General features: G+C 45.0%; 1 protein-coding gene across 1 annotated transcript in view; it reads left to right on the top strand.

Annotated features, from left to right (window-relative positions):
- The window catches only part of LOC147734643 (protein mono-ADP-ribosyltransferase PARP12-like), a 324308-nt gene that overhangs the window by 213922 nt on the left and 94237 nt on the right, over nt 1–16149 (top strand). The window contains exon 5 of the mRNA XM_086952940.1: nt 7076–7957. Within this exon, the coding sequence (XP_086809066.1) occupies nt 7076–7957 (882 nt within the window). The remainder of the gene's footprint in view (nt 1–7075; nt 7958–16149) is intronic.

Genomic DNA, 16149 nt, shown 5'->3' with positions numbered 1-16149 from the left:
GTGCAAATACTTTTAGGATAAAATGGAGCTTCCATAATGTAGATTTGAATATCACATCATGAGTAATGCATTTTTTTTAACTGTCCCTTAACCCCTTCGATGCTGGTGACAAAGCAAGCTCGTCATGGGCGTTACCTGCGCTGTGCTTATGACGAGCTGGCTTTGCCACGTAAGGCAAATTTTTTAAATTTCAGCGCACAGCGGGAAAACCCGCTAGCACGCATGCGGTTAAACACCTCCTCTGGGTACTAAGCACTGTGTAAATATAGTTAGGAGCAAAACCAAATCAGGAGCTTTACAAATCAAACCATGCACTTCACAACCCAGTTGTTAACCTTTCATATTACCACTAAAAAAATAATCTTTGCCATCACAATGCTTGGGGTGATTTGAGCAATTAAAGCCAAACTACTCCTAAACATCCTTTACATTTGCAGATTAACAATGGCACACATTTGCATTTCACTCAGGCAATCAGGCAACCTGGCACGAAGGCTTGGTTGAAGAATTGTTTTACCTGTCTGCTGGGTCTCTGTTTTACAGCCATTAGATTTAATTAACTTCAGGTGAAGCATTTTAACGATTAGAATGAAGGGTCCAGTGCGTTTGTCTTTGTCCAACCGCACTGTCTTTGTTTTTCATTCCAGGCAGAAGTTAGGCATGGAAATGCGCAACCCCCTTCCCAGGACTCTACGGCCCCCCCTGGGGGTCGCGCCCCACAGATTGAAGACCTCTGCCCTAGTGGGATATGAGCTGATTCACTGTACCAACAGACATGGTATTCCCTCTACAGCAGAGGCTCCAGGCTGAAGGACGAATGGGTGGAGAAGAAAGGAAGTTCTTAGGGGGTTAAAATCCTCCCACTGATACAAAGTTCTGTGTACGAGATAGTGAAATGTTGTAAAGATTACTGCACAATGTTCAATGAAAAGCTGTTTTAAAAACACTGGCTAAATTCATGAACCACCCCAAAGGCACATTGAGGGATCAGTGTAAGTGCAATTGTTTCTGCAATTGTGGAACACCCCTTATTGAGCTATAAATTCAGCCATTTAGGCAGAGTAAATGTGAGGTAGTACAGAAGCTGTAAACTCTGTGAGAGGTGCATACAGCATAAGAGTCTACCAGAAAACCCATGTTGTCATCAAGATCCATCTTTCAAACAGGGAGGAATGAAAATGAGTGTTTGAAGCGGGAGAATGTACCAAAGTTATGTTGGGTGTCGACAACAAAATGAACAAATATTTAGTCAGTCTGGCATTTGTGAGATGTTATTTTTTGCGTTCCAATAGCAATGCGGCCGCAGCATGAGGACCAAGACTGGGAGGGGCGTAACCAAGACAATATTTTGACATTTTTCGACAGCAATAACATCATCTATTCAGCCCACAGGCGTTGGTGAAATGCTACCACTACAGTATCCATTACAGTATCTAAGGAAATTAAAAAAATATTCGACTGGCCGATGTAGCGCCGTGTGTTTCTGTGTCAAGACTGGCAGGGCACAGCTTTCCTTTTTATGACAAAAAAGAAAGAAATCCTTAGTGTAGTCGGTCACACCGAGGTTTGGTGTTGCACAGTAGGTATGATTTAACTTGATGAAAGCCTCACACATTGGAAAGCTGCCTGCTTTAATGCTTCCTGCGTGCAAGTGTGTCACTAAGTGCCAGTAAGTGTGTGCCAGACAAAGTGCACTCGGCCTGCAATTCATAATGTGCTCTGCCCAGCTACTGTGATCGTGGCGCCCCTGGCTAGTTTTTGCGGCACACAGGGGTGCCGCAGCGCACAGTTTGGGAACTACTCAAATAGAACAAGATGGGACTTATGAACATATAGGTGGAGAGGAGAAGAGGTACACAGTTGATGTTTTAAATCCGGGAGTGTCTTGACGAGGGTGGCAGAGCGGCTCTGATTTTATTGGACCTCTCTGCTGCCTTCGATACTGTGCCTCACTCCCTTCTACTCGCCAGACTAGCTGATATTGGTGTTACCGGCCCTGCACTTGATTGGCTAACTTCATTCTTAGATAACCGCACACAACAAATTTGGCTGCCTCCTTTTGCCTCCACCCCTAAATTACTTTCTACAGGTGTTCCCCAGGGGTCCATCCTAAGCCCCCTACTTTTTAATGTTTACCTTACCCCTTTGATTTACCTTGCTGAACAGTTGGGTGCAAAAATTATGGCATACGCCGACGACACGCAGCTTTTGTTTACCTGGCCCAGAGGTAATTTAGATGCGTCGGTGGCCCAACATTGTTTGTCCTCTGTCTTTCAATGGTTAGCACGTGCCCAGTTGAAATGCAACGAAAGTAAATCTGAGATCTTGTTGTATGGCTCTTTCCCTGAGGACTTTAATGAGCGCCTCTGGCCTGCTGATCTACCCCCTCCTAAAGCCACATCTGGCCCAGTAAAAAACCTAGGAGTCTGGTTCAGTAAGAACCTTAAGTTTGAGGATCACATTAAGAAACTCACGGGGGTCTGTTTTGCCACCCTAAAAACTCTACGTAGGTTCTTCCCTCTCCTGCCGAAAGAAGCCAAAGAGACCGTTATTCGCGCTTTGATTCTCTCTAGATTGGATTACGCGAATGGACTGTTTGGCGGATTACCAGCATATTTGATTCACCGCCTCCAGGTCATTCAGAACGCTGCTGCCAGGCTCTTATTTAATGTTCCTAGGCGTTCCAGTGCACACCCTCTGCTGTGTGCTCTCCATTGGCTTCCTGTTGCCCTTAGGATTCAGTTCAAAATCCTAGTGATGGCCTACCGAGCCATTCATCAAACTGGCCCTATCTACCTGTGGAAAAGGTTCCGTTTGTATGTCCCTAATCGCCTCTTGCGATCGGCCAACCTGTGCCAAATGTCCGTTCCCAAATTCAAATACTGTAGACTTGGCGGCCAATCTATTTCGGTAAGAGCAGCAAAATCCTGGAACACCCTTCCCCTTCACCTAAAAACTGCTTCGACTCTCAATGTTTTTAAGAAAGGACTAAAAACTCACCTTTTTAATACAATAGTTTAACTGTTTTTCTTATGTTCAGTTATTAGTCATTAGTCCTCTCCCAAAATGCTCTGCCTTCAGCGCGCCAGGATACTATTTTTTTAGTAATAGAGCGCGATACAAAAGCCTTTAATAATAATAATAATAATAATATGTTCTTCAAAGGATCCAATGTATTATTTCTATTGTTCGCATTTATATTTCACACAAAGTTTGCAGTCCTAAGGAGATCACAAAGGAGGTACACTTGTGTGTTGTGCACAGACTTGGGGAAGCAGAGGAATCTTGAGAGCCTCCACAGTCAGTTTGCTGAGAAGGTCTGTTGAGTGCTCTCCTAGATTGGCAGAGCAAAGTGTGACCCAGTGTCATGGTACCACCCTGCACAGAAAATTATACATTAAAGTTAATACGTGTCTTCTTAAGACAATCACAACTAAGAGAAAAAGCCTGCAGAGGGAAAAACATCCTTTGGCAATCTTTGTAGTTCTAGAATGAAGATGAAGTTAGTGTTGGTGATCACAGCAAGGCACCAAATAGCTCTTGAAATCGGAAAGAAGTGGCGAGCAGATTCAAACAGCAGATGTAAACAGAGCCAATGAAATGATTCACAACAGATGATACGGTCTGATGGAGGCAAAAATCAAGGACAAAGAAGAATAGCAGTGTGCATTGAGCATGATGACATGAGATGCATTGAGGTACTGCCTTATATATGCTTGAAAAAGGAACTACCATCACTGGAACAAGCTCATCTTAGGTTGGGATACTCTGATAAACTTTTCATGCATTGCCCACTATTTTGAAATGTGGGTCAAGATAGATCCATTCAGCATCCAAGCAGCATTCTGAAACCCCTCTGGCATGGTTCACACTATCCACAGCATGCGAGACAACCACCCATGTCACAGTGAGCATGAAAGCACCAGATCACCTCCGGCAGTGAGGGAGCTCTGTGTCTGCCCTAGCCTTGTGAGTTCTGGAACTGTCCTTTGTATGACTGTAACATACGATTATGTAGGGGTTACTCTGAAGCTTCTGTCACCTCCAAGAGTGTGGAACCTGAAACCCCAGCCATTGATCCCAACCATTTTTTAGAACTTTGGAGTGAAGGTGCTCAAAGCCGGGCAAAGAACCAGAAAGACCTTCTCCCAACAGCCCTCTTTACCATGAATGAATAATATTCTACTAGTAACTGCCAGTAATGCTATTTCAGCCCAGTTAGGTGTTTAAAGTCGAAAGTGCACATAACGAAGCACTGCAAATCTCAAAAAAATCTTTTTCCATTAATTCGACTTCACATACCCCACAGGACAGTGATCGATTTGGTGTATTGTATTGTATTGTAATTGCATTTATATAGCGCTTACTACCCCTGACGAGGCTTTTTCGACAAGTAGCACGCTACTCCTGGACCCATAGAAGATTAGTGTTGAATTAGTATAGTGAAACATGCAAGTACATTTTACGTGTTGGATAGGTTAGTCAGTTATTTGGATTTGGAATGATAGCAGAAGGATATAGGAGGAAAAAGGTTTGTATTCATATAGCGCTTGTTGACGCATGCTATTCAGCAAGCCCATAAAGGATTAGTGGTGAATTAATATGGTGAAATATGAAGTAATTTTAGTGGTGGATATTTACTCAGATTATTTGGCGTGAGAAGGATAGCGGAGAGATTAAAGGGGAAGAAAGGTATGCATTCATATAGCACTTTGATACCCCTGATGGGCGTTGAAGCGCTTTTCTGGCGAGTAGCTCGCCACTCTGGAACCCAAAAAGGATTGCTGTTGAAAATTAGTATAGTAAAATATGAAGTAATTTGAGTAGTGGTTATGTTATTCAGTTATTTGGGTAGAGAAGAGAGGTGGCAGGACAGAAGAGGGAAAGAGGTTTGTATTTATATAGCGCTTGCTACCCCTGATGGGGTTTTGAAGCACAAGTAGCACGCTACTCTGGAACCCATCAGGATTAGTGTTGAATTAGAATGGTGAAACATGAGAGTAATTTTAGTGGTGGATATGTTAGTCAGTTATTTGGATTGAGAAGGGTTGGAGAGGGGTAGAAAAGGAAAAAGGTTTGAATTTATATAGCACTTGTAACCCTGATGAGATGTTGAGACTCTTTAGTGGCGAGCAGCACACTACTCTGGAACCCAATAAAGGATTAGTGGTGAATTAGTATAGGTGACTATGGAATTTAAGATGTGAACATGTTAGTCTGTTAATCTGGATTGAAAAGGAAAGTGGAGGGATAAAAGAGTGAAGGATTTTTGTTTTTGTTTTTTGTTTTTTAGGTCTTAGCAGTAGGAGGAGGCTTTTGGATGAGTAAAAAGGAGTTTTGGAGGAGAGGAGTCAGAGGGAAGAGTTTAGAAAGGTTTGTTTTAGGGGATCGGTATAGTAAAAAGAGGTCTCAGACGATGCAAGGAGGGGTAGAGTAGGAGAGAGTCTAGAAAGGGTTATTTTGGTGATCATAGTAGTGGTATGGGGTTTGAGCTAAATGAGAGAGTGGATGTAGACGATATATTGATAGATGTATAGGATGAGAGATAGGGGAGCGCATTGGAAAGAGTAGTAGAAAGAAGTTTGAGATGAGTCAGAAGGTTGGGCTAGAAGATATATTGAGCGAAGTATAGACTGCGAAATAGGGTAGTGCATTGGAAATGCTAAATTATAAGAAAGTGATAAATATATAGAACCATAAGTACATTGATGGTATATAGATACATAAAGGATGTAAGTATATGTAGATTAAAAATATTGATAGTAGTGGTATGGGGTTTGCGATAAATGAGAGTGGATGTAGGGGATATATTGATAGATGTATAGGATGAGAGATAGGGTAGTGCATTGGAAAGAGTAGTAGAAAGAAGTTTGAGATGAGTCAGAAGGTTGGGCTAGAATATATACTGAGCGAAGCATAGGCTGAGAAATAGGGTAATGCATTGGAAATGCTAAATTAGAAGGAAGTGATAAGTATATAGATCCATAAGTACATTGAAAGTATATAGATACATACAGGAGGTAAGTATATGTAGATTAAAGATATTGATAGGAGGCACAGGATGAGAAATAGGGTAGTGCATTGGATATGCTTTTTCGGGAGAAAAGTAACAGACACACAGATCCAGTACATGGAAGGTACATAGATGCACAATGGAAGTATGTATGTGTAGACCCAAGATGATTTTCATGGATTTATTATTATCATTTTTTTCTCTCAACAACAATTATTTTACATGTTTATACAAAGTAGTACACAAAGATAGGTACACATCTATAGTGAAAAGAAATGCTTATATACAGAGGGATATGCTTGAAATTTCTGTTTGTGTATGGTGCTTATGTGGGGAAGAGCCAAATCTTGAGTAGTTTTCTGAAGATAAGGTGGTTGTTGGTGGACCTTATGTTGTATGGTGGTGGGTAAAGAGTTCCATAGTTTGGCTGCTTGAACAGAGAAGGATGTGCCACCCATTTCTTTTTCTTGTATGGTGGCATTTTGAGGTGAGATGCTCCTTCAGAGCAGAGGTTCCTGTGTTGAATGTGTTTGGTGATCTTATTCCTGATGAAGAGTGGTCCCATTCTATGTATTGCTTTGTGGGTGATACAAAGCAGCTTGAACGTGGATCTTCTGGCAACCAGTAACTGATGCAGGGCTTTCAAGTCAGGGGAGATGTGGTCTTGCAGTTTGATATGCAAGAGTAGTCTGGTAGCCGAGTTCTGAATCCGTTGTAGCCCCAGAATAGATAACTGTTGTGTCTTGTGATGAGTTCTCATGAAAGAGTGGACATTTCTAACTCATTATCTAGGTAGGATGCTTGGTCAGCTACAAGTGGCTTAGGGTACCTTTTAGTCTCCCAATTTAGTCTCAGCAAAGTCTTGCACAACTCTGTGTCAAAAATCAAACAATTCTGAGTCCGTTCAAGTTACACTAAAAATGAACTTTTCGTGTTTTTCTGTTTCTCAATGCATAGACAAGTGAGTGTAATCAGAAAGTCAGGAATTTAAACTGCTCAGGTAAAATCAATTAGCAAAAAAATGTGTTTATTTAAATATGTGTTTATTTATTTATTTTCCAGGTCATTCATGCCCCATGACAGACGTTAAAATGTCTTCACAGAAGTCATGTAGTCCAAGGTTGCCACCGTGGGAGCATCCATTTCATCAGCTGTATCCACTGAATGCTCCTTCTGCCTTATTTCCAAAAACAGGACCCACGAACAGATTTCCTCAGGTACAAAATGCGGTTGTACAAGTGCCAGTAGGCCATAGTTCTCTTATTATGCCATCTGGATCAGCACCTAAAAATCCCACCTGGTCCGCACCACCAATAACCTCACGCATACCTGTTGGCCCTCCTGCAACGTCAAAAGCTGCATTGATCAAGAAACCAGCAACCACACCCCTTAATATGGTTCCACCAACAGGCAATCCAGTGGTACAGGTGCCACTGATGGCTCTGCAAGCACACAACTACCCTACCCAAACAGTAACACCAAGCAAATTATCTGTGCCAGTGGGCCTATCTCCTGCATGCACTGCTACATTTACCCAAGAACAAATGACTACACCTCTTGGGTCTCCATATAGAAACACACCAGAAGTACAACTGCCTGCTGCTCGTGTTTTTGACTTCCATCCTCCCGGGGAATCACAAAGGAATCCCACCATTAAAACACAGTCAACCAATTCACATGTGTCAGTTGCTCCTTTGGCTACGACTGCTACAGTCACTCAACAGGCTGCAATAACACCCTTTATTAAGACTCTTCAGATATACAACTCAGCAGTGCAAGTGCCAGCGAGCAATACACTCTTCACCGCAATGCCTGGAATGTACTCTGCACCCTGTCCAGCAGCTCTACCACCAAGCAAGGCAACAAATACAGCTGCATCAAGGAACATGTTGGAAGTTTCAGCGCCAGTTTCTCTCTGCATTCAGCCAACAGCTCCAACAATTGGTAATAGCAAATATTCTATAATCTATTTTCTTTCCAGCTGAAATATCTATGGTGTAGTTTGGCTTGTGTGCTTAATGCCTCTGTTAGGCTTTCAAAATCCAAAATGTTAGCTGTCTTACCAGCGTCATGTTATATATATATATATATATATATATATATATATATATATATATATATATATATATATATATATATATATATATATATATATATATATATATATATATATATATATGTATGTATATATATATATATCCGGCATCCCAACCAACACTCTTTCACCATTGAGATATTGACATGTGACTTCAATTACACTGGGTCCCAGCCTAGCAGAAGGTATACATCAGCAGATCAGCCCACCCCAGCCTGGGATGTTTCACTTTGTACACATACACCTAAAATAAAGTTCGCCCAGAACAGACACTTGCACTTCACAATGACTGATAGTCCCTGTGTATTCTAGGGTTTAATCAGTTAATTCCAGAACTCAAGAAACATTGTACATTACAATGTTGATTTCTCACTATAAACCAGTTTTGGTTCATTTACCTATACTACAGAAAATGTACACAAGTCATTACTGTAGCAAAAATATACATGAAGGTTTCTGGGTTGAAGCCACACCCTTTCATATTTGTGATTGGTATCTCACACAGTCACTTCTATTTGACTTGAGAGAGACCTCTTTTACTTCTTGTGATACTGCAGCTTTTCTAAAGCCTTTTAGTGCATTCATTACATTAAATATAGGATAGCGCCACTCTCAAAATAAACAACCTAAATAAGTTATTCAAACCAAATGAATTTACTACTGAATAAAATAAAAGTTCCTATATATAGTAGGTTGTATTCACTTACTTTGATAAAGGAGTGTATCGAAATCTGTAACTTTTACTCATTATTTTGACCAGCTTTAGAAAACAGCGAATGAAAACAAGAACAATTGGTAAAACAGCACTTCTTTGAATGCAAATTTATATATTAAAGCCACACCCCCTCAACTTGATGTTTGTCATTTGCAGCTGCATATGACTTGAGCAGGCCCTCCATTAACAACAAGTGAGACTACTGCTTTATGAAAGAATATCGTATATAAAATAACCCTTCACCAAGTATCTTTATCATTTGGCTTGCAGTTTACTTCTTCCTACCACCGCCCAGAGCATAAACAGTTGATATTTTGTTGAGCCAATAATATAGGGCCACTAAAAAAACTGTTTCCCAACAATACAGTTGAAGGCGCTTGACTTAACCAGTGACTGAAGTACATCTATATACTAGATTGTCTTCACAAGTGTTCCATAATATTCAAGGCAATTATTGAAAGTTGTGTTATTGAGTCATCAGTATATCCCAGCCATGGCATATTTACTCCTCCCATTGAAATCAAGCTATTGGAGAAGCAAAAGTAGATGTGTACATTTCCATGTTGAAGCCAGACACCATCAACCTTTATGGAGGACATTTGAAGCACTTGCATCTTACTCGAGAGAGATATGTACTAACAATGTGAGTTATTGCAGTTATTGCAGCTTTGTGACATACTTGTTAAGCAGTTGTTACTGACTAGAGAAGGACATCGAATAGTGTTTTTGAAAGACTTCACTCTATTTCTTCTGATTCGAGTAGGGCATGTGAAAAGTATATTTATTGAGTTTTACATGAATGACAACAGTTGCACTTAGCAAAGTCTGCCAGAATGATCAAACATATCAGTGCACATCATAAATGATACACATTAACTGAAAAACATGTGAATTAGTACATTTGAAATAGTGTTGTCCATGCAAATTTGATCATTGAATCTAAATAGAGAATGGAAGTGTACTGCTGTGGTGTAACAAACTAGGGGCTAATCCATGACTGAGTAAGGTGAAAAAACAAGGGTAGGGAAGCTGCGGGTCCTGTACGTATAGGAAAGAGATGTGTATACAATGGTGCTGTGCTGTGGAGGTATTGTGGGGTGCAAGCAACAAGTGAGGTGAAGTGCAGAGTTCCACTTTACTGCCGCGATAGGCCACATGGACGGCACAGGAGGAGGCAATCATTTCCAACCCTTTGCAGGAACTGCGAGAGGAGGGTGGCCCATTGGGAGGAAATAGGCCGTTTGCACAGGTTGCGGACTTCCTCATAGTGGAGTGTGTCCTCGGCTGCCACCCACTTGCATACCGCCAGTGCCAGGCCGTCACCAGTGGGACTGTTGGGTTGTGCCAGTGTAGGGTGAGCGCACGTTTGACAAGGAGGAGCACCAGGGTGCAAAGCAGATTTGTAGCGTATGCAGCGTGCGGCATTTGAATATTCCTAGAGAGCATGCCTCCCAGGTGTTTATATCAGGTAATTCTGTGACCTTCCTTATGGTGTCATATACCGACTTCCAGTAAGTATGTATGGAGGAACAAGACCAGAGCATGTGGTCAAGCTCTGCATATAGGGCCTGGCAGCGTGGGCAGCCTGCTTGGACCTCAGAAGATTATCGGTATAATTGAGCTTGGGTGAGGTATGCTCTGTGTAGTATAAAAATATTTTATATTCCTAAAGCAGGAGTTACTGGATACCTGTTGGGGGAACTCCAATGCCTGGGTTCATTCCTTATCGTGAAGTACTCGTCCGTAAACGTCTTCCCACTTCTGCTGAAGCACGTCAAGAGGGGTCATCATCAGGTCGCAAATTGCCTTATATAACCAGTTGATGAGGTGACGGCCATCACCTGTAGTGAGTATGGTTTGCAATACTGGGGGTGTTGCGAGTTCCGCTAATGTGGTGTTCCACAGGTTGCAACATGTGTTGGTAAGCTGCCGATGTAGGAAAAATTGCCCCAGTGGAAGGCCATAGTCCATAGTCAGTTGGTCGAAGGAGAGAAGACATCTAGTAATTACTTGAGGTAGTGTAGCTACATGGAAGGCCAGACTGAATGACTTTGCCAATGCACGTGTTTCATATGCAAGCATGTCTGGTGTTAGGGTAAAGACGTTTAATTGAGACCTTTTCTCTACATTCTGTTTAGGTTTGCACTGTACAAATACAACTTACAAACATGTTAACCCTCTTTGCAAAGTATTGTATAGCAAGCATTTTTAGAGCGAGGAAACAGCACAACCTTCCAGGTAGGTCGCTCCCCCCGCTGCAGCACATCCTTCCAGGTAGGTTGCTCCCCCCTGCTGCAGCTCCGCCAGCACTTGAGCTCTGCCTCCCGCCTCCCGCCTCCCAGCTGCTCCTCCCTCCCAGATCCCCTTAATATGGCGGCAGCTGCGCGGCTAAGGCAAGCCCGTCTGCGCCTGCACCGCGCCCAGCGCCAGAACCCCTGGACCCCGCGAACGCTACGACACCAGACTCCACTATGATGCGAGCAGCCTCCACACACTCAACGCCGGCCGAAACCACACCTGCTTCCAGTCTACCCCAAAACGGACCCACGGAGCCTTCTCCTGCCGCACCTGCAGCCTCACCTGCGACAGCACCACAAAACCTCCAAGGACTGGACCCAACCACCTCCGCTGCATACTCTTCAACAACCGCTCCGCACGCAAACACGCCGTCGAGCTCTGGGATCTGCTCAACACCTCCTCCCCAGACGTGGCCTTCCTGACCAAGACCTGGTGGAATGACTCCTTGGCGCCCGACATAACCATAGCCATCCCGGACGGCTACAAGATCACCCGCAGGGATCGCGCCAATGGAATCAGAGGAGGAATAGCCATCGTCCACAAGTCCACACTAAAGTTCGCCACCCACGCAGATGACACCCTCAACACCGCCGATCACCCGCACTTCCGGATCCATACCAACCCCAACACCACCCTCAGAGGAACACACATCTACAGACCCCCCGGACCTCGGGCTCAGTTCAGCGACTCCATTGCCGACCTCGCCAGCACCCACGCACTCGCCTCCATGGACTACATCCTCCTCGGGACCTGAACTTCCACCTCAAGAACAACAACAATGCCAACTCCGCCACCCTGATTGACAACCTCGCCAACCTCGGCCTCAAACAACTCGTCACCACACCCACCCACGCCATCGGCCACACGCTGGAACCCGTCTTCTCCACAGGCACCCACGTCGCTTTCGACCACACTACTGAACTCCACTGGACCGACCACTGTTGCATTCATTTCACCTTCAAGACTTCAACCACGCACAACCGCACCCAACAGCTGCCTCGCCGCTGCTAGAGCAAAGTTACCAAAGACCGGCTGATCACCACCCTCGCCCAGAACAAACCCACCGACCCCACCAACCCAAACGCCGCAGCCAGCAACCTCAGACAGTGGATCGACGACTGCGCCAACACCCTCGCCCTGCTCAAGAAACTCTCCAACAACTACACCAGCAAGAGAGCCACCTGGTTCACCGACAAGCTCCAGACCTCCAAACGCACATGCCAGAAACTAGAGAAAATATGGCTCCATGACCGGACAACCACGCAGCCCACAAGGACGCCACCCGCACACATCACCACCTCATCAGATTAGCCAAGAGATCCTCCTTCAAAGACTGCTTGGACAACAACGCACACAACAGCAAAGAACTCTTCAGCATCATAAAGGAACTCTCCAACCCCAGCGCCAACGACATCCCACCCTCACAAGAACTGTGCGACTCTCTAGCCATCTTCTTCCACCGCAACTTCGCTGACATCCACAACAGCTTCAACACCTCAACCGCCCCGACTACGCCAGACTCCACCTCCCCTGGGAACACCACCAGCGCCATCCGCCTGACCTCCTGGTCCAACGTCAGCGACGACGAGACATGCAAGGTGAAACTCCATCCACTCAGGATCTCCGTCAAACCCGTGCCCACACCACGTACTCAACAAAGCAGATGCAGCCATCGCACCCCAACTACGGAAGGTCATCAACATCTCCTTCGAAACAGCAACATTCCCGGAAAGCTGGAAGCATGCCGAAATCAACGCCCTCCTCAAGAAGCCCAAGGCGGACCCCAAGGACCTCAAGAACTTCCGGCCCATCTCCCTGCTCCGGTTCCCGGCAAAGGTCATCGAGAAAATCGTCAACATGCAACTGACCCGCCACCTGGAACACAACAACATCTTGGACCCATCCCAGTCCGGATTCAGATGAAACCACAGCATCGAGACAGCACTCTTCGCTGCCACAGACGACATAAGGCGCCAACTAGACAACAGCGAAACATCAGCCCTCATTCTCCTGGACCTGGTGGCCGCCTTTGACATGGTCTGCCATCGCACTCTAAAGACACACCTCCTAGAAGCCGGAATCCAAGAGAAGGCCATTGACTGGACCTCATCCTTCCTCTCCGGCAGAACCCAGAGAATCCACATCCCACTCTTCCGATCCAAATCCCCCGACATCATCTGCGGCGTACCCCAGGTCTCATCCCACAGCCCGACGCTGTTCAACATCTACATGACCCCCCTCGCACAAGTAGCCCACCAGCATTACCTCAAGATCATCTCCAACGCCGACAACACCCAGCTCATCCTCTCCCTCACCAAGGACCCACACACCACCAAAACCAACCTCAACGAGGGAATGAAGGCCGTCACCGACTGGATGAGGAGAAACCCTCTGAAGCTGAACTCGGACAAGACGGAAGTACTCATCCTCGGACCCACCACTTCAGCCTGGGACGACTCCTGGTGGCAGGCCACACTGAGAACAGCACCAACACCCACCGACCATGCACACAACCTAGGATTCAGCCTCGACTCCTCCCTCTCCCTGGCTAAACAGGTCAACCTCGTCTCCTCCTCTACAAGTGGATCCCGACGAAACAAGAACAGTTACACAGTCCCTCATCAGCAGCAGACTGGACTACGCACTCTACGCAGGAATCCCAACCAAACACCTACGCTGACTACAACGCATCCAAAACGCCTCCACCCGACTGATCATCACTGTCCCCCGCCACAGCCACATCACCCCCCACCTGAGAGACCTACACTGGCTCCCCATCGACAAGAGGATCACCTTCAAGCTCCTCACCCACGCACACAAAGCACTCCACAACGCCGGACCAGCCTACCTTAACAGCAGACTAAGCTTTCACACCCCACCCGTCAGCTCCGCTCCCCCAGCCTCGCCCTCACCGCTGTCCCCCGCATCCAACAAACGACCTCCGGCGGCAGATCCTTCTACCTCGCCTCCAAAACCTGGAACACCCTCCCTACCCTCATACGGCAGACCCAAGACCTACTCGCCTTCAGAAGGATCCTCAAGACCGGGCTCCTCGAGCAGTAGCAGCACTCCCCCCTTCCCCTCAGCTCCTTAAGACCCTCACAGATAAGTAGCGCGCTTTACAAGTACTCTGATTGATTGAAAAAGAAAAAGAAAAGAAAATAGGCCAACACTTAAAGGTGATCCTCCCTAATTTTGCAGTTAAAACTTTTCACTTTAAAAGCTTATACTGATTTGGCTGTTTTGCTTGTGAAATAAAAAAAAAACCTTATATGACTTTCAGTTGTGCCAGGCATTTTATCATTATTGAAGAAATCTCCAACCAACAAACGAAGCCCCCAAATTGCGGGAAGTTGTAATGTCACATAAACTCTTTATAAAAGCAACTTTAAAAAGGAAACTGGAAATAAACTTTCACTGATCAGGGTCCTGAAGTGCAACCAAAGTAAATAAGCGTTTTTTTAAAGACTTTATTAACATTTTGTAATAAACAAAGAGATCTGACATCATACAGCTTATTAGCCTGCTCACACAAAGAAAGAAAAAGAAAATATTTGGCACTCTACAGTGCATCATCACACAGTAAATTACTTTCACAGTGACCGCACATTCCCCATAATCCACGACAAGCAAGATTTAAGACATAATTTATAGTTTGTAAGCCGCTCATATCACTCTGTATTATAATGAATACTTCCCGTCCCTCCTCCATTTCAATTATCTTGGCGAGCCCCTACCTTATCTTGATCATGTCCCTGGAGCCTCGTCCCCAACTGAACTAAATAACTAGGCCTATAACTCCTCATCAGTGCCCTCGGATGTATTCAGAGCCCAACGCATCTCCATCTTTGGTTGCAAGGTAGATCTTGTACAATGCCCTGAAGTTTTTTAGGACGACTGCGTGGAGGGAGCAACTCACTATAATTTTCGTTCTGTGTGCTACAATACATCAGGTCCCTATGCCAGTCCACACTAGTTGGAATAGGGCCTTTTGCGCAGCATATCGCCACGCTAGGCTTAGCAATTAACATGCTCATGTCCACCAAGCATTGCACTGCCTTTGGCAATGGCTTAGAGTACCCCAATAGAGCCAGCAAGGGGTCTATCGCTTGTCAATCATAGTGCCTATCTCTCGGAATACACTAGCCCAAAAAACAGCAACCCCTGGGCATAGCCATGCCAAGTGCATAAAATTCGCCAGATTATCACCACATCGTTCACACTGTGCCGTGTCACACAGACCGCATCTACATAGCCTTTCTGGTGTGCAATATATACGATTTAAGAATTTAAAATGAATGAGCCTATGTCGCCCGTCTAGTGCCATTCTCTTTGTGTTCTCGCAGCAATATCTCCATGTCGCATCATCTATTTCGTGTTCCAGATCAGCATGTCACGCTAGTCTAGCCTTGGTGTAGTAGTTTTCCCGGTAACTCAATGCTAATTTGTAAATGTTTGACACAATTTGAGTTGGAGTGGGAGCTTTAAATAACATAGGAGTGTGGTCTCACCTCTGGGGGTTCCTCCATGTCACTGCCCAGTATTCCCACCAGAGCCTGTCTTGTTCTATAATATTAGAATTTGTGCAAAAGTGTTATCTTTAGGTCCGGTTTCTCCAGCTCCTCCCATGTCTTAACCTTCCCATCATTGAACAAATCCCCAATAGTTGCAACTTCTATGGCCTCGAGGGCCCTAGTCACCCCTCAGTCCGTGCATGAAGTCAGCCAGCGGCACCACTCAAGGGGGGACATGTGTGAGTAAAGTATCGCCCCTGCTTGAAGTTTCAGCAAGTGTTGCCACGCATGTCTAGTTGCATTTATCAAGTCCAGGATCCCTGTTCTACGGTCTGTTAGGGTTAACAACAAAACTGGTAGCGGAAGCAGCGTCGCCGCAACCCTCTCAATCTGTATATGGGGAATATCTGGGGGGCCATGTATCCAATAATAAGCATGGGCACCCTGTGCCACCCTATAATATAAATCAAGGTCAGGAGCACCAAATAAATATGCGTTTTTTAAACGTAATATA

This window comes from Lissotriton vulgaris, chromosome 1_2, assembly GCF_964263255.1.
Source record: "Lissotriton vulgaris chromosome 1_2, aLisVul1.2, whole genome shotgun sequence".
NCBI lineage: Eukaryota > Metazoa > Chordata > Amphibia > Caudata > Salamandridae > Lissotriton > Lissotriton vulgaris.
The sequence above is the reverse complement of the archived record's forward strand: the minus strand, read 5'-3'. Positions and strand labels throughout refer to the sequence as shown.